Source organism: Ambystoma mexicanum, chromosome 6q, assembly GCF_040938575.1.
Source record: "Ambystoma mexicanum isolate Mex_15411 chromosome 6q, UKY_AmexF1_1, whole genome shotgun sequence".
Taxonomy (NCBI): domain Eukaryota; kingdom Metazoa; phylum Chordata; class Amphibia; order Caudata; family Ambystomatidae; genus Ambystoma; species Ambystoma mexicanum.
In genome coordinates this window covers 1543744843-1543770655 of record NC_090937.1, presented here as the reverse complement: position 1 = coordinate 1543770655, position 25813 = coordinate 1543744843, and the positions used below count along the sequence as shown (strand labels likewise).

Here is a 25813-nt window from a genome sequence, read left to right as displayed (position 1 = left end):
ATATCGCTACTGCCTAATTTTGCTACATTTGCATTTTGCCTCCCAGAGTATTCCCGATAGAGGTTTGCTTCCTTGAATCTCACCTCAGTGATATTTGCCACACTTACATTTTGCCTACCAGACTCTTTCCCCATATAGGTTTGCTACTTCGCCAGTGTGATATCTCGCCACCTTTGCATTTTGCCTTCCGAGTAGTCTCAATATAGGTTTGCTAATTTTAATCTCTCCCTGTGTTAATTTGCCACACTTGCATTTTCCCTCCCAGAGTACTTACCAACATAGGTTTATTACTTTGAATCCCGCCACTGTGATATCTCGCCACACTTGCATTTTCCCTCCCAGAGTATTTACCATCATAGGTTTATTACTTTGAATCCCGCCACTGTGATATCTCGCCACACTTGCATTTTCCCTCCCAGAGTATTTACCAACATAGGTTTATTACTTTGAATCCCGCCACTGTTATATCTCGCCACACTTGCATTTTCCCTCCCAGAGTATTTACCATCATAGGTTTATTACTTTGAATCCCGCCACTGTGATATCTCGCCACACTTGCATTTTCCCTCCCAGAGTATTTACCAACATAGGTTTATTACTTTGAATCCCGCCACTGTGATATCTCGCCACACTTGCATTTTCCCTCCCAGAGTATTTACCAACATAGGTTTATTACTTTGAATCCCGCCACTGTGATATCTCGCCACACTTGCATTTTCTCTCCCAGAGTATTTACCAACATAGGTTTATTACTTTGAATCCCGCCACTGTGATATCTCGCCACACTTGCATTTTCCCTCCCAGAGTATTTACCATCATAGGTTTATTACTTTGAATCCCGCCACTGTGATATCTCGCCACACTTGCATTTTCCCTCCCAGAGTATTTACCAACATAGGTTTATGACTTTGAATCCCGCCACTGTGATATCTCGCCACACTTGCATTTTCCCTCCCAGAGTATTTACCAACATAGGTTTATTACTTTGAATCCCGCCACTGTGATATCTCGCCACACTTGCATTTTCCCTCCCAGAGTATTTACCATCATAGGTTTATTACTCTGAATCCCGCCACTGTGATATCTCGCCACACTTGCATTTTCCCTCCCAGAGTATTTACCAACATAGGTTTATTACTTTGAATCCAGCCACTGTGATATCTCGCCACACTTGCATTTTCCCTCCCAGAGTATTTACCATCATAGGTTTATTACTTTGAATCCCGCCACTGTGATATCTCGCCACACTTGCATTTTCCCTCCCAGAGTATTTACCAACGTAGGTTTATTACTTTGAATCCCGCCACTGTGATATCTCGCCACACTTGCATTTTCCCTCCCAGAGTATTTACCATCATAGGTTTATCATAGGTTTATTACTTTGAATCCCGCCACTGTTATATCTCGCCACACTTGCATTTTCCCTCCCAGAGTATTTACCATCATAGGTTTATTACTTTGAATCCCGCCACTGTGATATCTCGCCACACTTGCATTTTGCCTTCCATACTTTTTACCAACGTAGGTTTATTACTTTGAATCCCGCCACTGTGATATCTCGCCACACTTGCATTTTCCCTCCCAGAGTATTTACCATCATAGGTTTATTACTTTGAATCCCGCCACTGTGATATCTCGCCACACTTGCATTTTCCCTCCCAGAGTATTTACCATCATAGGTTTATTACTTTGAATCCCGCCACTGTGATATCTCGCCACACTTGCATTCTCCCTCCCAAGGAGTATTTACCATCATAGGTTTATTACTTTGAATCCCGCCACTCTGATATCTCGCCACACTTGCATTTTCCCTCCCAAGGAGTATTTACCATCATAGGTTTATTACTTTGAATCCCGCCACTGTGATATCTCGCCACACTTGCATTTTACCTCCCAGAGTATTTACCAACATAGGTTTATTACTTTGAATCCCGCCACTGTGATATCTCGCCACACTTGCATTTTCCCTCCCAAGGAGTATTTACCATCATAGGTTTATTACTTTGAATCCCGCCACTGTGATATCTCGCCACACTTGCATTTTACCTCCCAGAGTATTTACCAACATAGGTTTATTACTTTGAATCCCGCCACTGTGATATCTCGCCACACTTGCATTTTGCCTTCCATACTTTTTACCAACGTAGGTTTATTACTTTGAATCCCGCCACTGTGATATCTCGCCACACTTGCATTTTCCCTCCCAGAGTATTTACCATCATAGGTTTATTACTTTGAATCCCGCCACTGTGATATCTCGCCACACTTGCATTTTCCCTCCCAGAGTATTTACCATCATAGGTTTATTACTTTGAATCCCGCCACTGTGATATCTCGCCACACTTGCATTCTCCCTCCCAAGGAGTATTTACCATCATAGGTTTATTACTTTGAATCCCGCCACTGTGATATCTCGCCACACTTGCATTTTCCCTCCCAAGGAGTATTTACCATCATAGGTTTATTACTTTGAATCCCGCCACTGTGATATCTCGCCACACTTGCATTTTCCCTCCCAGAGTATTTACCATCATATGTTTATTACTTTGAATCCCGCCACTGTGATATCTCGCCACACTTGCATTCTCCCTCCCAAGGAGTATTTACCATCATAGGTTTATTACTTTGAATCCCGCCACTGTGATATCTCGCCACACTTGCATTTTCCCTCCCAAGGAGTATTTACCATCATAGGTTTATTACTTTGAATCCCGCCACTGTGATATCTCGCCACACTTGCATTTTCCCTCCCAAGGAGTATTTACCATCATAGGTTTATTACTTTGAATCCCGCCACTGTGATATCTCGCCACACTTGCATTTTACCTCCCAGAGTATTTACCAACATAGGTTTATTACTTTGAATCCCGCCACTGTGATATCTCGCCACACTTGCATTTTACCTCCAGAGTATTTACCAACATAGGTTTATTACTTTGAATCCCGCCACTGTGATATCTCGCCACACTTGCATTTTACCTCCAGAGTATTTACCAACATAGGTTTATTACTTTGAATCCCGCCACTGTGATATCTCGCCACACTTGCATTTTACCTTACATACTTTTTACCAATGTAGGTCTGCTACTTTCAATCTTGCCGCTATTACACTTGGTCACACCTGTATTTTGCCTCAGCAAGGATTGTCCAGATAGTTTTGGTATGGTGAATCTAATTTTCTGTGATATTTGCCACACTTAAATTTTGCCTCCCAGAGTATTTCCCAATATAGACTTACCACTCGGAATCTCGCCACTGGGATATTTTGCCACAATTGCATTTGCCACCTTGAGTTTTGCCAAATGTAAGTTTGCCACGTCTAATCCCGCCACTGCAATATTTTGCTGCACTCGCATTTCACCTCTCGGAGTTACCCCAATGTAGATTTGCCACTTTGAAACTTGTCACGCGCCGCATGACTAAAACGAATACTTCAGACCTACTTCACCCGACCCTTGTGCGCTGCGACCCATTGAATACATCTGAGTCCCACGAAAAAAATGGGTGCAGCTGTTCCGCATAATCGAACCCTCCTTGCTTTTGAGATAAGTGCTATTTGATCAATAGCTGGCTTTAGACCTACATCACTCTCGACGCACGTGCGCTGCGATCCATAGAATACAGCTGAGTCCACGAAATATTCGGTCCGGATGTTCACATAGCGTTTGTCACTCAGACACTTTGACACAGCTCCCGTCCACTCGCCCTTTGAATATGGGCTGCTGTCAGGGACCTAGCCATTCTCTGCGTTGCTTCTATTCGGCCTAAATGCACACACACACATTGTGTGATTACTGTCTTCCCTAGGGCCTTCATCCATCACAGCGCTTCAAGGCCATACCAATGAATTTTGGCTCATAGCAAACTGATGCATCTTGATTTTCTAGTTTGCTTTTCAAAAAAATAAACCTATTTCTATATCTCTTTATTTATAATTACAGGATTTCTGCAACAATAGTACTTTGCAAATAGGCACAGTATTTTGTAATTAGTGCTCAGTCATTCAGCTTGTCTGGCTTTCCAGCCAATATAATTTCACTCAAAGTAATATTTGCAACAATAAATGTATTTGAAATGAAACCTTTCACATATGGTCATCTAAGCTTAGGGCAGCCTAATCAGATTCTCATACACCAAGAATGTTGAGTGATACACCCAAAAAGTATGTGCAAATATTTGTGGGTCACCACTTTGAAAGTGTGGTACCTGCAACTATTAGGGTATCGCCTTTGGGGGGTGAATCTAACTAAACCCACCATTCAAAGAACCTCTTAAGCAAACCATGAAACCCCAGAGCACCCCAAGAATGTTCATACGCCACACGTGTTTGAGGTTACACCTTTACTGTCATTGTCACAGTAATGCTGAGTGAATCTCCCACACATTGTCTGCAAATATTTGTGGGTCACTACTTCGAAAGTTTGGAGCCTGCTAATATTGGGAGCTAAAACCGCCATTCCAAGCATAGCAAATCATGTCATCTCGCCTCCACCCCACAGCACCTGAACTATTTGCAAAACGTTGTTTCTCTTCTGTAACACATGCACTGGAAATCATTTGTTTTAACATGTCCCAATAGGGCAGAAAAGAGTGTTATACGCCCCCATCGGGGATGGCAGAGCCTGGTGTGATGAAGTCCCAGGACGGAGGCTGGATGGTGCGAGAGGGGTGGTCTCAGCGGGCTGGAGTCACCACCTGCCCCATGTTCAGACCCTGGGGGCAGTACACAGGGATCCCCCAAGTCCACCGCTCCATCTACGGCCCTAACCTGTCAGTCACCTACCAAAACGGTAATGCCACCTGGCCATCCAAGAATGGCAAGCCTGGGAGGGGGTGATGAACCGACAGATGGGTTCCCAATGATATATCTTGCCACAAAGAGGGAGGGATCAAGCTCAAGGGAAATAGAAAGTTAAGACAACAGGTAGTCTCAAGTAGGTAGTTATTACTTCCTGCAGGTGGGATGAGAGTTAAATGAAGACCCCTCTGCATCAGGGCGGGACCCAGGCCCTTGTGAGGCCCCAACCGTCTCAGTGAATTCCTGACCTCATGGTAGGAAACACCCTTATTCATTTCAGGGAGGGTTTACTACTTTCTGATTGGTGGAAACCCTGATGGTTTCCCTCAGGGAAATGTCACCTTTTTAGTTTGAAGAGAAAATGTTGCTTTCACTGAAAGGGATACTACTGTTTCATTTCAAAGACAATGTTCTGTTGAAATTTCTGAAGAGAAAAACCAGTTTACCAAACAGAAGATGGCTCACAAACCTGCTACTGCCCATGGGCAGTGGCTTCTTGTCCCGCACACCCTGCAAACACATAATGCCGGTGTTTGGAGGTGTGTGCAAGAAGTCATGTAGAGGAAAGGTGCGGGGTAGGAGGAAATAGAGGAGCAGAGAGCATGAGGTGAAGGAGATGAAGAAAAGCAGTAAGCAGTTAGGACGGGCGATCATCAGGGGTAGGCCCACAGGTGCAGGATATGAATAGAAGCATTAAGGGGGAGAGGAAAACATCTGAGGAAGTAGTGGAGCTAAAGGAAGTGAAGAGGACCAGGAAGGAGGAGTAGTGGAGAACATCAGAGAGAGGAGCATACGTGGAGACTTTGTGATGAAGTAGTAAGAAAGAGCAGGAAAGAAGTACAAGGAGAGGAAGGCAGTTGGATATTAAGGAGGGCATGGGCAGCTCTTCCATAAAGGCCAATAGGGCACAGAACCGCCCCATTATGGAAGAGCTGATGCCAGAGTTGAGTGAGGTTGGCGGTGCTGTGGGGAAACAAGGTTTCCCATGTGTGAAGTAAGCCAGCAATTAGCAATGTGTGGCCGGGGTGTTTTGCTTCCCCTGCCCTGTATTGCCCACTGACCATGCTGGCTGAAGTACTGTACCCTCAAAATGGCTTGGGTGCCCCCCTGCATCTCTCCATGGATTAGAATAGCTGGGGGCGGCCAATCCTTGCCACTCTGTTCTGCTCTCCAGGCATCTGGAAGCAGGGAGAGGTGTTTGACACCTCACCCTGCTTCCTGCCTGGCGGGTTTGCTGGTAGGGTCTTCCAAAACAGCTGTGGAGTGAGCAGGAGCCTGGAGCTGAGCCGACCAACAGGTAAGCATATTTTATTAACACAAAATGATGTATGCATGCATATATGTGAGTAATTGTGTATATATGCGAGTAAGGGTGTAATTCTTTTGAATGTGTGCATCAATTAATGCAGGCGATTGCTGAATGTGCGAGAGAATGAGTGAATGAATGCTGCTGATTGTGTGAGTGGGGAATGTGTAACTGCATTCATTCATTCATTCATTCATTCACTCACTCACTCACTCATATTCACCCGCATTTGCTAATGTCTCCTCACAGACATTAGGGAATTTGTATAATATTGTATCGTGAAAGAACATGCGTCTACATCAAAAGCATAGTAGCAGCGCACCTTTGGTCATTTTAATTGTATTAATTTATTTATTTGCATTTATAAAGCCGCACCAACAGCCCTGAGGCATCGCGGCGCTGTTATAGAAGGCTTACTTGGTTACATACGTGCTTAATGAATGTTTGACCGTTACATACGTGCATAGGAAGTATGTATGAGTGACACACAAGCAGCTGCATGACAATGTACTAGGACAAAAAGGTAACAAATATAATCAGGGTATTTGGGGTCGCAGGACCTGTGAATTTATATGTTATGTATTGTAATAAGGATAGACAGAATGCAGCGAGTTAGGGGATAGCTGCAGATGACCACAGCACAGGCTGCCAGTAGGGCACTCAAACAATAGTCAGTGAGGGCTAGACCAGGATTGAAGATGGGTGTTTACATTTCTGTTATAGCAAAAGCATGCAGTAGGAGGAGTATGGTTTGGAAGTGAGTGAAGCAAGAGAGCTTCAGAAGTGTTGAGAGATAAAACACCTTTTGCCAGCATTGATTGGGTATAAATAATTTGACATATGGGATATATTGAATGTATCTGGATAGATCAATGTTAGCTTATGTTTATGCATGTATTGTAGACATATCAGAACGCAGGAAGCCAAGGCTGGGTGATTTACAAGTGATATTTGGCTTGATGAAGGCTGAGGAAATTAGAGCGTGGGTTATACGCTCTTGAGGCCGAAAGAGAGACCATTTCTTTCAGACAGGGTCATCTGTGTACATTCTATAACCAGCTAAATTGTAAGGCATTAGGTGCGCTAGGATTGCACCTGACATGAAGCGGTGACGAATTAAGCAGTTATTTTGATGAGTGAGGGTCAACAGATATATTAGTTTTCCATCCATTCCTGTGTCTACAGAATTGTGTGGGGACATATGAAAAAATGTGTGTGGTTTTCATGTGTATATGTATTGTTGATCTATGTCTAATATGTTATGCTTAGAATATATGTGTTTTAAGAAATTAATTGAATTAATAAAGGCGAATATATCACTTTCTTGATTACATTGAGGCGGCTGAAACACTACATGTCCCCTGAAAAGTTATGAATCGCTCTTTGGCAGCAGGGTGCCAATGACCGGGAAACCTGAATAAAAAGGCATTGAATTGGTGAGAAGATTGCCAGAGGGAGGTGACGGGCGGCGGCCGCCTGCAAAGGTAGGCAGGAACGAGTGCGCTGCTCATATGCCCTAAATTAAAGGAGAATGCTTCTGTGTCTTAAGACTACCAATGCTGGGAAGATGGTCCTGCCACCGCAGAGCCACAGGACCCATTTCAACTGAATCATTTGCTGTCTCTATATTGGCTCTAAGGGCAAAGCCAACATGATGATTGCTCTTACATATGGGGGCATTTGTGAAGCCAACGAGGTCATGTTTTCTTACAATGTCATGACATTCTATACTCAAGTTAAGTGCAAAGCCAAGATAAGAGTTCATAGAAATGGGGGGCATTTGGATAGCCAGCGGAGTTTCTCTACCAAGATATGGCCTTTTATACTGCTATTAAGGGCAAAGCCAACATGATGAGTGTTCTAACGTGACCATACTGGCCTTATTGGTACAACCGGCCTGGGCAGTTTTTCTTACTATGGTATGGAATGTTCTACTGACGTTGAGACAAAACCCAACAAACCCAACAGGAGTATGTTCTTATCTGTGGATAATGGCACTCATTGGCAGAGGCAGTGTGGACATGGTTTCTTATAGTATCATACCTGGCGTTATGGACAAAGTAAACAGGAGTATGTTTTTATGTGGTAATACTTGTATATACTGGTGCAGCCATCATGGACATGTATGGGCACAGTCAACATGAAATATTTTATACTAGTATATAGGTGGCAAAGGAATCATGAAATGAGTTGGAAAATGCTTCTGTGCGCTGTAATTTGTGCTGTAACATGCCCCATTTTGACCCATTATTTAAAAAAAAAATTCTCTGAGAAAACACCCCTGAACCACGATGGTTGGGTTCGGGCTCCTGCACTATTCACAATCACTCAAGCATTTTCATGGGAAATGCTTAAGCCCCTACAATTAAAAAAAAAATCACCAGCCCCCACTGAAGGATGGGAGAGACAATGGAACATCAGATGGGCGGAGGAGAAGCTAAGGTATGACCGAGAAATGTGGATAAGGGGCAACTTAGAGTGTGGTGGACTGTTTATGAAATTATTGTAATATCCATGAACTGGTTATAGCGCATATAAAGAAATGTTCTTTGATATTCTTCCCCTCTCATGTCCTGCAGAAATCAGCTATCGAAATACCCGCTCACATGTCACAAAACAGGCAAGGTAGGATTTGCTGTACATGCGCCATCCGCAGGTATCTATGCACAATTTGTGGTTTAATCAAAAGTACATCAAATTAGCACCATTTGTTTGGCTGATCACAGTTTTCCACACTTGTTTATCTTCAAATGTTTGTCACCCATTCATGGATGGCATAACTTCACCCGGAAGTCCCATTCACATTGTTCAGAATTTCTCCTATGTCATAAGACAGGATGACGTTCATGCTTTTGGAATGTGGGCTGAACTTGGCCATCACTTTCAAGATATTCCCATCATGCCCGGTAAAAACATCCCCCTCCCATATGTTGCTCATTGTAAGATGTAACTCCACCTTGGATGACCCCATTGCGACGACTTTGCTTGCTCCGGGAATCTTGAGTCTGAGTCTTATCCAACTTTCTTCCTGAAGCACCCCTGATCTGGGCTGCAGCAAGGTGCACCCTTTCTTCCATGAGCTGTACACCCTTGGGAACGGGAGCTGCCGTGGATCGGTAAAGCAGCGGATCACATAGTCGCAGACATGCAAGAACTCGCTCTCCTCACTATTCCGTGCAAAAAGGCCCACTTTGTACAGCCCCGATTCGGGTAGGAGGATGCTAACGGTGATCTTCTGCTCCAGGTGTGTAAGCAAAATATACCTTTCCATTGGGTAGCTAGTATTAGTCAGTTGATCCTTGCCTAATACTGCCGTGACCTCAAGGTCTGAACTTGTATGGAAGGTGATGTTGCACTTTCCCAATTTTGTGTTGATGATGGGTGTAGGGTGGCTTGGATTTGAAAGTCCGGTTCTTTGAGAAATGAATCCGGGCCCACAGTGGTTGCTGAGCCCTGAAGGAAACAGCTCATTTCGATTTCCTGGGCAAGAGCAATGAATGAGTATGTTAGCCGCATTCTTGAATTGCTCTTCCTCCGGGTTTTTAACAAACACTGACATTCTGTAATAACCCAGGAGAAGGCATGAGACATGGCAGCTGAACTTGTGCTCCTCTATCTGGGAGACGATGCATTTCTTGCTCATGGATTCATCCAGACCTTCGTGCACCAGCTCATACATGGCCAGCAAAGGCCTAGAAGTCTCAAAGCTCAGGTTCACAGTCCCTGTGTCTGTAGCAATCGGCTCTCCACAGCAGTTACTTCCTTTGATTCCAAAATGGCCGACCTTCTGATGGAGGCCCCAGAAATGAAAGGGGTTCTCGGGCAGCGATTCCAGACTCTTGGACTCCAGGCACTCAATCTGGTAGGAGCAGACCCAGCGATAGGCATCTTGAGTGTCTGTCGGCTTTGCAAAGATCATCAGGTCGAAGAGCCCCACTGTGGGTGGAATGACGCAGAGTTTCATTCCTCGCTCAGAAACAGTCAGTATGCCATGTGGTTTGTTTATGGTGGTGGGGCCTTCATCTCCTAGTCTGGAGAGCTGGTAAGTAAATTCTGTTGGATATTTGAAGCCTAAAGATACAGTCGCTTCCCCGTGCACTGTGGAAGAAAACACATTTTGTTTAGCTTTGTGATGCTGGTTAGTACTGTACATTGTTAGCACTACACATTGTGTAAATTCAGGAGGTTGGGCAATTTTTAATGTTCAGGGTTGTTTACATGGGACTAATGCACGCTATCTGGAACATTAACAAACACCAATTTGGTTAATCTACATTTTAATGTTAATAGCTGCTCTATGCTAAGAAATCCTGCACATAAAATTAAAGAGGTATGTAATATCATCATACAAATACATTATATTTGCTTATTGTTTAATATCAAAGAGAATGTAAGCCTTCTTTTATGGTCAAAGCAATTCAGAGTGCATAACTAATATAGAAATACAAAACATACTAATACAATCTTGAATGTCTGAAACTATTATCAGAAAAAAACCAAAAATGTAATTTCTCAATTACATTATTAAAAAATTCTTGTACCAGATATTGTTAATATATGCCTACAGATGACCGTATACTTAGTAGCACCGACCATAAGCATATTTAAAAAGTGTTTCCACTTCTACATCACAATATTAAAACACTGAACCATAATGTGCTTTTTTTTTTATTTAACTTGAAACTGCATACATGCACTTGATAGCAAATGCTTTTAGAATCAGTCGTGAACTCGTAATACAGGATCTGATTTTACATCCAATAAATATTGGGATAGACTCATCTTTCTCAGGAGTGCATATATATTACAAACTAGTAAAAAGTATTAACAGATCAAACAGTTTGGGCTTTTGTGTAGATATGGGATAGGCATTTTTCAGTCACTCCCATAATTATTACTTGGCCATAAAACGGCAACAGCTGGTGATTTGTATTAGTACTTGGGAATATTATGGCAGCAACTAGAAACTAGCTATTTAATGCCTATAAAAGATCAAATCATTTGGCTCTGGCAGTGCTTGTTGTCATAGTAATTCAGTTCCAGAGACTGATGCGAGAACACACACATTGCTTATAAATAAAAAGGTTAAAGGCACTCTTGGTTAAGACAGAAGCCGGGTTATAGCTGGAAATAAGCCATTACCTTTCAGAAGATTGCTTAGAAGTAACATTTGCATTTCCTTAAAAGAACAGGGCTAGCTCTCAAAATTACCCCAGTGGTGTGTGTTTGGAAATGTCTCGAGGTTGGCATGGACATGGACAGTCAATGGGTGGGTAACATGCCGAACACCACCTTCAGGCTGCATAGCTCTCCTCACATCCCATCACTCTCCTAGCTTGCCCTCCCATGCCAATATTGTTGGCTTACAAGCAGCGTGTACAGCACCACCTAATAGCCAAAAGTAAAGATTGATGTAAATCTTAGAACTGTGCAATCCAACTGTTAGAAATACCTGGCATACAAAAATCAAGGGCAAGATTGGTACTTGGATGAAGGTCTCTGTTGGCTATGTTGGGACTCTGCCACATATCCACAGTCCTGCCCATCGTATATGTTCACGCAGGAGCCACACTTATGGAGAGGAAACAGTGCAGAAAGTGCCCTGCGTTAGTGCAAGAGATTTTCACAAAAGAGCCTCCCATGCTTTGATATAGCTCCCAGGTTATGTTTCTTGGATGTCTGGGCTCGCTTGGCGCTCCCATCAGCCTCAAGAGACAGGAGTCTAGTGTTTTCTGATCTCCATCCTCGAGCCAGTGAGTGCCACCTATAGCTCTATAGCAACATGTTGCTCGCTGCACCCTACAATGTTGCTCGCCAGGCCTTCTGGTCCACCAGAGGTGCTGGAGTGATGTGACAACAGTGTCTGTGTCGGCTGAGCCAGAACAGTTTGGGAAACCTAGGAAATCAGACTAGACATGACGTTGCTTGTGGAACTGTCATCACTGTGCACTGAAGGGCCGGAGTTGGGAGGGTGTAATGGATACGGTCGGACTGGGGCATAAAACTGTCTCTGGCACCAATGAAAAAGTGGCTCACAGTTGCAAATGGCAATTCATTCCATTTGTGACAGACTGAGTAGGACACAAGGGGGGAGGTTTTTGATAAAATGGGATGTAAATTGTGCGTTTCAAAGAATATTTATTCAGTATCACTGGTGAAAACTACTAGTCGCATGGTGAAGTAACTTATCAAACTTGCCCACATGGGCCACAAATGTTGCTCAATTTGACCCCCAAAAAACGGCCCCACACTAGCACTTTGCGTTTTTGGTTCCAGCATTGCCCCATTTTGCTATAACTAGCCCACACTAGCATTTTGCGTTTTTGGTTCCGGCTATTTCCCTATGGGCCAGTCCGACCCTGGCAATGGAGTAAAAGCATAGATATGTTGCTTCACTATTGCAATGGGTGGTCAACATGGGTCTGGGCACCACAGGGAGCATAGTAGGGTTGATTAGGCAGGCTTCATGAAGAGTTAACACTTAAAGTCAGAAGAAACAAACATGTCCTGCTATACCCTCCCTGTGAGGGCCACACGGGGGAGCAACACCTCCTGACGTAATGAGGAAGCAACTGAGGAGAATCTGGGGACCAAACCTACAGCACCCTGGCAAGCCCAGGGAAGAACAGTGGCGCTGCTGCTGTAATCAGCATTAAAACAGTCCATTGATGAATTTGCATTTACTGGGCTAGTCCACCTCGGCAACACTCCAGAATCTCTTTCCCACTTGGAGCAGAAACACATGCCTGGAGAAGGTAGATGATCCATTAAGCAACCACTGTAACCACATGCCCTCCTTCTGCACTGTGGTACGGTGTGAAAGAGTTAGCAGAACCTATGCAAGTGCATAACAGGCAAATAAGTGCCATGGGGTATCCAGTCATTCCATCGAATGACAATCCATCTAACACCAAACCATCACAATTTTTCCATCGAAAAACCATTACATAGAATGGCCATTTCGTTCAATAAAATTCGATGGATCCATCGAAATGTAATTTTATGATTAGGGGTTAGATTAGGGTTGGGGCTCGGGTTCGATTAAGGGTTAAATTAGGGTTAGGGTTGGGGCTAGGGTTAGCTTAAGGGTTACATTAGGGTTAGGGTTGGGGGTTAGGGTTATGGTTGGGGCTAGGGTTAGGGTTGGGGCTAGGGTTAGCTTAAGGGTTACATTAGGGTTAGGGTTGGGGGTTAGGGTTGTTGCTAGGGTTAGATTAAGGGTTACATTAGGGTAAGGGTTGGGGCTAGTGTTAGATTAAGGGTTACATTAGGGTTAGAGTTAGGGTTGGGGCTAGGGTTAGGGCTAGGGTTAGATTAAGGGTTACATTGGGGTTAGGGTTATGGTTGGGGCTTGGGTTAGGGTTGGGGCTAGGGTTAGATTGAGGGTTACATAAGGGTTAGGGTTTGGGTTACTGTTAGGGCTAGGGTTAGGGTTGGGGGGTGGGTGTGGGGGTTGCGGGCGGCTATGGGGAAACCCCCCCAATATACAGAAATAATGAAAAATGTTACAAGGAGCTGGCCAGTGCTGAAATTTCAGCACCGGACAGCGCTATGTAATGGTTTAAAGTTTCAAAAAAAGCATGGAAATGCTACTTTTTACATGTATAGGTACATTTCCATTTAAACCAGGCCATGTATATTGTTGATGGACTGGTTTCGAAAGATTTTAACTTTTACATGTAAAATACAGGTTGTTTATGCTTTGGTTTATTCAATGGTTTTACATGTCGACCCATTTTTTTCTCGACGTAATCACTATAAACCGTGCCATACACCCCACCTGTCCATACTTACCAAGGTTCCAATTGGCTTTTATGTACATGGTATCCAATTTATTAGAAATGTTGCATTCTCCAAAGGACAAATTAAAACACCCACACACCCACATTTGTGTCCTGAACCAATTATCTTCTGTTCCTTTGCACAACTAGTAAGTTGATCCTTGACAGCTAGGTGAAAGCATTCCCAGCTTTCCATTATTACATCATTTCCACATACCAAATTCAATATCTGTGTTTAATACCAACACGCATATTAGTCAGAAATGCTCCATACTCATTGCAGTGGCCAAGTGAAATAATGATATCACCCGATACTTTTTCATTACAATCAAATTAACTAACTGCTCATCCTTTTTAATTGCAATGCCAATACATTCCTCCAAATATCAAAGGGAGAACTCCCAAACCACTCTGTGCATTGGTCTAAGAAGACTCCAATTTGTGACCAATATCACTGGCCTAATTTGCTTGTACCATTTGCCGCTGAATCACACTGTGGGAAGCGATACAACAGTTGAGAGCTGGTTACCTGGTAACTGAATAATCTATTGATCTGAGAGGAGCTGCACTACTCTTCAGTCTTCAGTCCTGCTTCTGTTTCTGTTGGGCTGCGTGCTCATAACCTGCATTTCTGCGCTGCGGGGAGTGAAGGTGCTGTGCCCTAGTCCGCTGTTGGGTGTTCTGACCCACGTTTGGACTATTATGCTACAACATTTGGTGCTGTGGGTTTAGGAAATCCAAGATGGCCGAAAAAGCCCACATGTGCGCCAGAATCTATGAAAACCGCGCAGTTTGTGCGCACACCAAAATGGTCGTCTGACTTGCCACCCCCCGGTGCGGGTGTGCTGGGTCAGAAGAGCCATGAGTGAAATGGGGTGCCAAAGAGAAAAACAGCAGTGCCTGTTCGCTAGAAAGCACTTTAAAAATCACCCTTTTTTTCTCTGAAGGCAAGCTCAGAATGCCCATTTCAAACATTGCAGAATATCCAACAATCTCACTGAACACCAGCAGACATTTGACAGAATAAAGTCTTGTGGGCATACAAAATCTGGAAAGAGGATGAGCCTAAAATAATGTTCATAGCAAAACTGGCTGAGCTGTGGATTTCAGCAGTTTAAGTAAATTTGGGCTGAAAGACACTAAAAATCTAAATGTTTAAAAGAAATGAGTGACCTACTTTTGAGTGTCACATAGGTTTCAATTGTTTAAATGTCATAGTTTTAAACTTAGAATCAGCATTCTAGCTGCATGTGTAAAAATTGTTAGTTTATTTGAATGCAGAAAACTGGGTAACTAGAAGTGACATTAGCTGGGGCCTGGCTTAAGGAACTGAATTCTGCCTGACATCTACCCCCACAGGAGTTAAAACCTGCTCAGCCACTCTTCCCCTTGCCAAAAGGAGTTGTCACCTCTCTGATTAGATTAGGGGTGGAGCAGCTACAGGGAGTTGAACAAAGGCCTGTCCTGGGCCCAGGCAGATGGTTTATTAGGGTAGTCGTAAATGGCTTCCTTTTGAACAATGGGACTTCCAAGGCCCAGGCAGATGGTTTATTAGGGGGACCGTAAAATAGCTTCCTCTTGGCAGAAGCTGGGAGGGGCAGGGTCTCTGAGCTTGGCAGAAACTGGATAAACTGGTTTCTACACCATGTGACCTGGGAAACCACACCCCTTTGGGGCCAGAACATAAATCTAAAAAGATGGATCATTCATAGAGCGGACTTGTGAACATTTTATAAGTGATATCATTATTCTTGTGATTTTTCTGTGCACATTTGAAGACGTGTTAGGACCCGGTGGTATGTTCAGGGGGGTTTTTAGCGGAAAAGAGGATATTACTCTAAATGTATGTATGTTAAAAATCTGACACTCCACCACCTAATGCCCACATGCTTTGCGAACATTTGTGTAAATGCGGGGACAAATCCAATATTGGTAACCCGACCAAAAAGTGAAATATGTTGCCATTTTTTAACCCAAGCTCCTAGAAACGACAGAATTGGAACATGGGCTACCATCAGTAAATGCATGATGTGTGTCTGAAATGCCAAACAACTGTCTATCGGGGAAGTATGTATTTGGATCAGATATAGATTTGTGTGGAAAGTTGACAGGGGTGGGTTCTCTGTATCATAAACAGACCTCATCATGATGACACCTCACTTCATTCCCCCAATCAAGGGGAAAAGGAGGAAGTGGCCAATGACAAGTGGAGAGGGGTAGGGCCTAGAAAGCTAGCCTCTCCACCCACTTTCAAAACACATAAAAGCAGACAGTCAGGACAGATAGAGACATTCTATTCCATCTGCTGCGGGACGCTCTGCCGGGAAAATCCATACTTTACCTCCATCAACCTCCAAAGAGCCAACACAGAGACTTCAATCTATCCACCATCAGAGACCAAGACTTTACTTCAGAAGTTGTAGCAGAGAGGTCAACTACAAGCTAAATCCCTCTTTAGCAGGCCTCAAATCATTGCCACTATTCACAGCCAGGCGAGCTGTTTGAATTCTTTGCAAGAACTCTTGCCATTTGCCAGAGAGCAGTGTTGTATCCAGAGAGAGACCAGCTGAACCGGAGACCGCTGTATCCGGACCCACAGATCTGATCAGAACCAGAGACCCAGACCAGCAGAGTAGAGCCAGAGACCAGACGCTGTGCGCAGAAACCGTCCGTGGCGAGTGAAGAAAACCTGTTGACAAGATCCGTGGCGAGGCCTATTTCTAAATATATTGTGAGTACCTAGCAGAACTGTGCAGAACCAATCTCTTAGTTAAAATAATATAATTCAATCTATTTTAATCTAACCAGAACTGCCTCCTAACTGTCAGCTGCCATTTGCAAAGCTGTCACTTGTCATGTTCTAGCTACAAGCTGTAACCTGTCGCTTTGAACTTTTAAAATTTCAAATCCGAAAAACTACCTTTATTTAATCATTCGTATCTCTGGAACCGTTTGGGCTAGGAACTTGGTTTAACTTTCCTCTGAAAGCTTAGAATCCCAGCTTTCCAACAAGCTTAGAACTACTCCGTATACTTTTGCCGTAATCACGATTCTCGCACTCGCGAATTTTACTGCGATTTGCGATTTGGTTAAAAATCCAGCCACGTGTGAAACCAGCAGCTTCATTGCTTTCCTTTGCCAAAAATTCGTTTAACCTGCTAGTTACTCCTAGATCCTTGCTAAAGTGAGCCTGAACTCATATTAACTAGATACCACTCACCCTGAACCTCCTGAAGGGAATTAAAAGTAATTTCAGCATATTTCTCACTGCATTGTCACCATATTCAAAGCATTTTGCCTGTGTTTCAAAACTCCTATCTGTTGTATAAGCTGCTGGGGGGTGAATTGTCCAAGAAAGTGATTACATTGTCTTTTGCTGACACCCTATCAAGTTTTTTTTTTGTACTGCATTTTCATTCCACCTTGCATCCATTTGAAACCATAAAAGTATTGTTGCTATCTTATCCATCCTATAACCACTCATCATTGATTATAAAGAAGTGTGCTAGTGCCGGACTATCCATTATTGATTACTGCTCAGATTAAGTGTGATATTCAATTATTAATTTATTATAAAGTGTGATATATATATATTGTTTAAATTATCAAATAAACCGTTTAAACTTGCAAAACAGAACTACTTCGTGGCTCAGTGGGGTCAGGGGGATTCCAAGAGAGGTGTGTTATATAGGGGTAGTCATCCAGAACGCATGAACTGGACGTAAAGATATATCAATAAGGGTTTCCATTCAGTCTCCCAGACTAGGTATTGACTTAGCTGTAGTGTTGAATTGAATTCTCTTACACCGCTCCTAGCCCGCCGCCCCGCCTGCCTTCCCTCTTCAGCTGCGTGTAATGACTCTCTTAACCGAAGGCCCACAGACACGGAAGAAAACATCGCAACATCGACGCCTCAATCCATGGTCAACAATGAAAGCACCCTCTGGAGTCAAGGTAAGCAAAGCTGCTGGTCGTGCAATCCTTGCTACATCGCCTTCACATGCTCAGGCTCCGGTGGCGCCTTCAATGACTACTGCAACTTCGTCACTGCCTGGCCGCCCGAGCTTAGTCTCGGACCCCTCTAGTTTACCGCTTGCTGCACGCCATGTGGCTCGAGCTGTCTCCATTCAGGCTTCATCTTAAACTGCCAACAACGAACAATCTCTTTGTGAGCCTGTCTTGACAGCTAACGCTTTTGTGCGTGGAGGAGCCGACATAGGCAGCGAGTCTGCCATTCTCTTGGCCGCCCCCCTTGATGACTGTGCGACAGGTTTACCAATCTACACAGGCCCTCATACGGCTACCTCCACAAACCACTCATGCATCTCTTCCAGTACTTCGCCAGCCCCAAAGTCCCCTGCTCGTAACCTCCATGCAAATCCTCTCGAATCAGCCCCAATCGCCTCCTCATTCCCTTGGCCAGCTCTGGCAACTGCTTCTTTGGTCAATTCAGTGACCTCGACTGAAAAAGGGCCTCTGCCCTTTTTAGTCAGTGACAAGGAACTCTTAAGGATCCCGATTTCCGATGGATCAAATCTGTCGTTTGCCCCTAACTTATGCAAGCATCACACAGCTTCTTCTTTCAAATGCTGTCCCAACCTGTCCACCTTTCGACAGCAATATTCTTCGTCAAATGAAATTCACACCTGGTATTCCTTCACAAACTGTACCTTTACCCTCGGGTACCTTTACTCATGTTCCTCCACAACAACTTCCAGCGTTTACAGAAATGCTTCCTTTACTTTCAAATCCTCCTTCAAATAATAATGTAACATCAAGCGAGAAAAATCTCACGAGGGTCTCCGAGGCTGCCTCAAGTCCACTGGCCTCAATCGTTTTCCCTAGCTCACTAAATAAATCCATCTTGAAGACGAAACAGGGCGCTAGCCTCGTTGGACTGGCTGTGGACTGGCTGTGGATACCACTGAATTTGGCAATGACAGTGCATTGGCATGTCAAGCGCCTGAGGCTTCTGGACTCTCCATGTGGGGCTCCACCGATATGGCCACTGTCGATTCTTTGCTCTCACTTGCTTCAACTCTTCCAAAGGCGCCTCCACCTCTCCAAACTCACCTAGACCGGAGCACTATTGCCCGGGCTAGTCGACTGCAACGCATTGCAGAGATAAAAGCCAAAGGCAATCCTCAAACTCCATCTACGAGTGCTAAGTCCATGCTGAATGGAAGCACTCCGCAGGTCCTATCTACTCAACCTCAAGAAGACACTCATTCTTCAAATCTTACTAGAAACCTCGCTCCTTCAAATCCACAATTCAATCTGGAGAGCTCATTATGCCCCTCGATGTCCCATGATTTCGCTTCGCCTCCTGTCAGTATCTCTGTTGAAGCCCTCTCTCAGATCCAAAATAATGTTCTTTCTGCCTCTGCTGTTGCACTTGCTCCATTTACCAAATTACTTGAATCTCTGATAGGGACAATAAGTGACCAAGGGGCTGCAATCTCAAACCTGACTACAAAAATCAACAAAATTGAGCACTTCACTGGCTTCTTGCAAGTCCAGATGGAGAAGGAAGCCGAAAAATCCCTGAGGTGGCAAGAAAGGCTGAGCAATTTGGCGCTCGCCACCATTGCCAAAATTATACTCTAATCGAAAGTCTCGTTGAATCAGTGAAATGGTTGCGTAAAAACACCAAATCTTCCTCAATGGACCGATCAGACATGCGAGAAACCTCACTCAAAACCCTTCCCTCACATGGTCTGGCACCCCTGAACTGTTCGTTAAAGAGGTTGTCTTAATCCCGCCTACGGCGAGCACCGCATCTGCTGACTCCGAAGGTACTCAAAGCAAATTGAATGTCGAGACTCCTTTGACGCAAGACACCAGTTCACAGCCGAACGACCCTCTTGCACAAAACAAAGCAGTCGCCCATGATCCTTTGCCAGCCAACACATTCAACATCTTTAAAGGTCCTGCCAAAACTATAACAACTAGCTTACAAATCAACCTGCAAGACGCATCTGCTAAACCCGCAAAAAATCCAAAGAAACAAACTGTTTGTTAGAAAAAAGCTCAGCAAAATGTGAAAAAATTCATAAGAAACATCACGACTCCAAAGAAAACAAGTTTATTTGATCGTAAATCACATTCTACTCAGCAAGTTCCCACAGCTCCAATTTTTTCGCACGAGTCTCAGGTATTACCTCAAAACCTTCTGAGAACACAGCTAAACGTCGGCGAGTGGCCTCCTGTGACATCTCTATCTCTAGTGCTACCTCAGATTCATCTATTGACCTATGCAATTTATCGACCTATTCGGTCGACACTGATGGCACAACTGATAGTTGCACCGATGCAAATGAGGCTGCTATGTTCGAGCAATCTGAGGAGAGAAGTTCCTCTGCAATTGCTGCCGCACGGAAGCCACAATCTGGAGCACATGGAAAACAATCTCAAACCATTATGAAGAGGGTCAAACTGCCATTGTTACGCACAAGACTAAATCCTAAACAAACTATGAACCAGCGGAATTCTAGCTCGCACATAGCTTCTGGTCCAGGTGGGACCTCTAAACTAGAAAAAACACCTTGTCTGTGGAAACTTCGGCTTCAAAATATTCATTCAGACGGAAATGAGGTCAATTTAAATCGAGCAAATATATTAAAACTATTTGGTTGCATCCCTCAATTACGATCCATCTCTTCTGATGACATTAAAATTGTCGAATACATAACCAAACTGTCTACTGATCAAGTATTATTGCACATCTCTTCTGCTGCAGTAAAAAATCTGTTGCTACAGGTGAATGAACATCTCTTGCTCTATGGCTTTGATCTCACTGTCGAACCAACTACTACAAGATCACCCAAAAACGTTCAAACAAATGACAAAAGAGACGAGCTTCGCAGGGTCGATCAGCGACTCGCACTGCGACAATCCTTAGCCCCCTCGCAAGCAAACTATCAAGACATGACACATCAGGCATCTGAAGGTCGATCTACCAGTGCAAAAAGAGTACCCAAGGGACCTCGTAAGTAACAATGAGATTATACCCCTCAACAAGAGCTAACACTACTCTCATGGAATACCCGAGGATTTACCCATCTCTTCAATACCTTCTCTGGACCCTTGGATGACGTCTTTGCCATTTGCTTGCAGGAAACATGGCTTTGGGATTCTGCGACCTGTCATGATTTTACCACTCTTATCAACCCCGCCAGAAAAAATAGCAAGGGTCGTCCCTATGCCGGATTGATAACTTTATTGAAAATTCAGAATTGGTGGACACTAGTGGCCTCTGTCAATCCAAATCCGTTTGTCCAAAGCACTCTGGTTCGACTATCTTTATCTAACAATATGTCTAACCTGTTAATAATTAACGGATATTGGAATCCTGCGATGATTTCGCCAACATCCTTCATCCAAACTGTGTCAACTCTAATCGACGATACCTACCTTGCCCATAACGTCTCTGTGATTGTATGCGGGAACCTCAATTGTAGCTGGTTCAAATACGATCCTATCACGAAGATAAACAGGTTCTAACAGGTCAAACCTGGTGGCACGCTCTCTCCTTCCGCCTGTCATGATGCCTACCCCCGGGGAACCAGACCAGGTCCAGCAGCCCCGGGAGCAGGCATCACGTTCCCGGGGCAGGGCCCAGCGACCCCTGTTAGGGGCCATCTGGACACAGTCCTGACGCCTTTAGCGCCAGGCTCATATGAGACTTTAGGCCTGGCGCCAGAGGCGCCAGGCTCATAAGGGGAAAACTTACCTGGACTTACTTGATGCAGACCATGCTGCAAGGGATCCAAGCCCTCAAGAGGCCTAGAAGGGACTACTTTACCTAGGGACTCTTTGCCACTCGGGTATGGCGGCGGAGGAATACTTACCTGGAACTACTTTGGAGGCTATTTAAACCACGCCCGAAGAGCAGCACACGCTTCGCGTTATTCTGCATCCAGCAGCGTAACGCTCACAGTGCCTGCAGCAGCATCCAGATTTCAGCCACGCCCGCCTCGAACCCGGAGCACCTAGAAACAAAGGAAAGAAGGAGAAAGGTTGGAACTAGGACATTTACCAGCTTCTTACCTGATTCCAGAGCCATCGCATCGTCGAACCAAAGGAAAGACTTCATTTTTAACGCCAGCAGCAGCGTCGCGCTGCACTCACCGTTCCTCGCAGCATCTTCACGTTTCACCGCAGCCTCCTGCATGTTCCCGCTGCATTCCGGCACCTGGGGGACGATAAGGACAATAAGGTGAGCCGAGGGAACATATAGAGGAATACTGGTTACCACCCTAAGACTTACCTGATTTACCACCTGATTTACCACCGGGGGAACCATTCCTCACCTCGGGTCGGCGCAGCTCCCACTGCACCATCGCCGTACCCCGGCCCCTAAGGGGAAACAAAAGCACAACAGGGTGAATCAAAAGGACAATCTGTAACGCTCACCTGATTCCCGTAGAGGCGCCGGTCTTGACTGGGCGTATACCGTATCTTCAAAGGTGATGTGTAACACACGGCTGGCTCTTTGGGCTGGACCTCTGTGCACTGTATGTTTGACTCGAAGGGTAAGATGTCTGCAGATAGAAAATATGGGATTAATGAACTGGGTTATTGAATGTCTCTCTCTTCTTCCCTTTCTCTTCTCCTGTAGAACCCCGAATGTTAACGCTCTCACCTTAGGTAAGTGAACGCCGTGCTCTCCATCTGCCTCGGGGCAGGGTGCTGTAACCAGTTTCTTCACTGGATAAGGGGAGCAGGCCTCTTGACTTCAGAGGACTGCTGTCCGTCGTTTACTGCACGAACGGTAAGTTTCGAGTAGTTCTAATGTCTTTAAAGTCTTTAGTAATGATGTCTCTTGTTTTGCAGGGTTCCGGCGATGGTGGATGACGGGCTGAAGTGAGTTGAAGATGGAGCCCGTGTGATGAATAGAAGCGCCTGGAAGCACGTAAGTAAGCGCTTGTTGCCTGCTTCACGATGCGCTCTAACTGTCTTTTTATTTTGCAGGTACAAGTTCGGAGCGGCTGCAGGATGCCGGAATACCCACTGGGTTAGATGTGGAAAGGAGTAATGGCACGTGAGTATTAAAGTTCCCCAATGTCTTTAAACGCACCTTGTTTTGTCTTTCAGATGCGGGATGCAGCGCCGAAGGCCTCCGGAGCGTGCAAAGAGTTGGTAAGCTTTTGTCTTTCAGATGCCGGAATGCAGTGTGAAGACCTCCGGAGCGCACGAAGAGTAGGTAAGCCTTTGTCTTTCAGATGCCGGAAAGCAGCGCGAGGCGTTGGTGACAGCCGATGGACCAGGTAAGTGAAGAGCTGTCACTGAAGACCGTAATGCTAACCTGTTCTTTCTTGTCTTTATAGGTGTTGTTGAAGACTGGATTCAGGATGGTAAGCCTTTTTCCTTAAGCCCAGGATCAGATGCAGAAGACACGATGAGCGTTCTGCTGCAGAGGATGCAGAATAACGCAAAGCAAGATTCATCCATCGGGTGCGGTTTAAATAGCTTCCTGTAGTGCTTAGGTGTCTCCTTCCACAGCCACGCCTAGGTAAGAAAAGAGTTCCTGCTTTCCAGAAGAGTTCCAGTGTTCTGAACCTAGGGAGTGGCTCCTGCCCCACCCAACAGGAAAAGTAGTTCCAAACAGAAGAGGATCAGAGGCTCAACTGGCAGGCAAGTAAGCAGCATGGTCTGCTGCAGGTAAGTCCACCCAAGCATTATGAGCCCGGCGCTTCCAGCGCTGGGACTGGGCATATTTATGAGCCTGGTGCCACTGGCGCCAGGACTGGGTCCAAAAGGTCCCAATTGGGACTGGTTGGCACTCGGAACCTGGGTTATGAATCTGCTTCCAAGGGAGTTGGGAAAACCCTGACCTTTTGGAAGCAGAGCTCATGACAGTACCCCCCCTCAAGGCCCCTCCCAAACCGGGCTTCTCCAGGGGTTTTGGCTTGTCAGGAAATGTTCGGTGAAATCTTTTGATTAGGCGAGGAGCGTGGACATATTCAGCAGGTTCCCAGGATCTCTCTTGGGGGCCGTAGCCTTTCCAGTCAATTAGGTAAAATAGTTTAGATTTGGAGATCTTGGAGTCCAGAATGCTTTTGACTTCAAACTCGAGTTCCCCATCAACTAGGATAGGTTTTGGAGATTTAGTTAGTCGGGTTTGAGATTGCACAGGTTTTAATAGAGAGACGTGGAAGACCGGATGTATCTTCATGTGCGGTGGCAAGTCCAACTTGACCGCTACTGGGTTTACTATGGTAGTGATGGAATAGGGACCAAGGTATCTTGGGTTGAATGTGCATGGCCCTTTTAGAGGTAGATATTTGGTGGATAACCAGACTTGATCCCCTACTCGATATTGAGGGGCTTCCTTCCGATGTTGATCTGCTCCTTTCTTGTATTGTTCTTTAGCCCTTTGAAGGTGAGAAACAGCTTCCTTAAAGGCTTGGGTGATTGTAGAATGCAGGTAGTCTACTGCTGGTGTTTCAAGATCTTGGAGGGGATCCAACTCCGAGGTTCGAGGGTGACTGCCGTACAAAAGAAAAAACGGGGTTTTCCCAGTTCCCAAATGGACAGAGTTATTGTAGGCATATTCGGCTATCCAAAGGATGTCTTTCCAAGTTTTTTCAGTTTGTTGCAGCATGCAGCGTAAATACTGTTCCAGAGTTTGATTGGTCCTCTCGGTTTGTCCGTCGGTCTGAGGGTGGTGACTGGTCGATAGTCTCACATCAATTTGAGCCGACCGACAGCAACTTCGCCAAAAATGAGAAATAAATTGACTACCTCGATCCGAAATTAGAACCGAAGGAAAACCGTGCAGTCGGACGATGTTTTCGAGAAATTCTCGGGCCAGAGTTGCTGCTGTTGGCAAGCCTTTGAGCGGAATGAAATGCGCCATCTTGGAGAATAAGTCCACGATTACTAGAATCGTATTGTATCCGGAGCATGGAGGTAGATCGGTGATGAAGTCCATAGAAAGCGTATGCCAAGGGCGAGGTGGGATGTCAATAGGGCGTAAGAGGCCTGCTGGTCTTTCCTTTTGACTCTTGTTTTGGGCGCATACTCCACAGGACATTATAAAGTTCCTGATATCTTTTTTCCAAGACGGCCACCAGAAGTAGCGCTTGATCTTTTCTGAGGTCTTGGCTATACCGGGATGTCCTTCCATTAAAGAATCGTGATAACAAGAGATTACTTCTTTCTGTAAATCTGTGCTGGGTAGGTATAATCGTTCTTGGAAATACAATAAGTTGTCCTTTACTGCAAAGTCCTTTCCTTGCAGATGCCAATTCTGTATGTCTGCTGGAGTTACAAGTTGCCTGGCTTTATCCTTAACTTCCTCTATGGATTGTGTGGCGATTACACCCAGAATTCTTTGTTCGGGAATGATTGGTACAGGTTTAGGGTTGATCAAGTGTCCTTCCACTCCCATCCGAGAAAGGGCATCAGCTTTACCGTTTTTTGTACCAGGTCGATAGGTAATTATGAAGTCAAACTCGGCAAAGAATAATGCCAAACGGAGTTGTCTAGAGGATTGGGCTTTTGCGGTTTTCAAATATTCCAGGTTTCGGTGATCCGTAATCACAGTAACGGTGTGTCGGGCCCCCAGCAGATAATGCCGCCAAGCCTTAAAGGCAGACTTGATAGCCAGAAGTTCCTTGTCAGTAATCGTGTAATTGATTTCAGGAGGCGAGAATTTGCGGGACCAAAATGCCACGGGATGCAACTGATTGGTTACCGGGTCCTTTTGTGATAGAACTGCCCCCATGGCAAGGCTTGAAGCATCAGTTTCCACGATGTAGGGGTGTTCGGGGCAAGGGTGTTTTAAGATTGGTGCAGAGATAAATTTAGTCTTCAAATCCTGGAAAGCTTGTTCCGCCTTGGTAGACCATTCAAAACGTTTGTTTTTCTTTAACAAGGCTGTGATGGGCTGGACTATTCGAGAGAATTCGGGGATAAACCTGC

The 25813-nt window shown here is 44.8% G+C and overlaps 1 protein-coding gene across 1 annotated transcript in view; it reads right to left on the bottom strand.

Annotated features, from left to right (window-relative positions):
• Positions 1–4326: 4326 nt before the first annotated feature.
• LOC138516825 (kyphoscoliosis peptidase-like) overlaps positions 4327–25813 on the bottom strand; it is a 263810-nt gene continuing 242323 nt past the window's right edge. The window contains exon 6 of the mRNA XM_069632249.1: positions 4327–10202. Coding sequence (XP_069488350.1) covers positions 8887–10202 — 1316 coding nt within the window. The 3' untranslated portion in view covers positions 4327–8886. The remainder of the gene's footprint in view (positions 10203–25813) is intronic.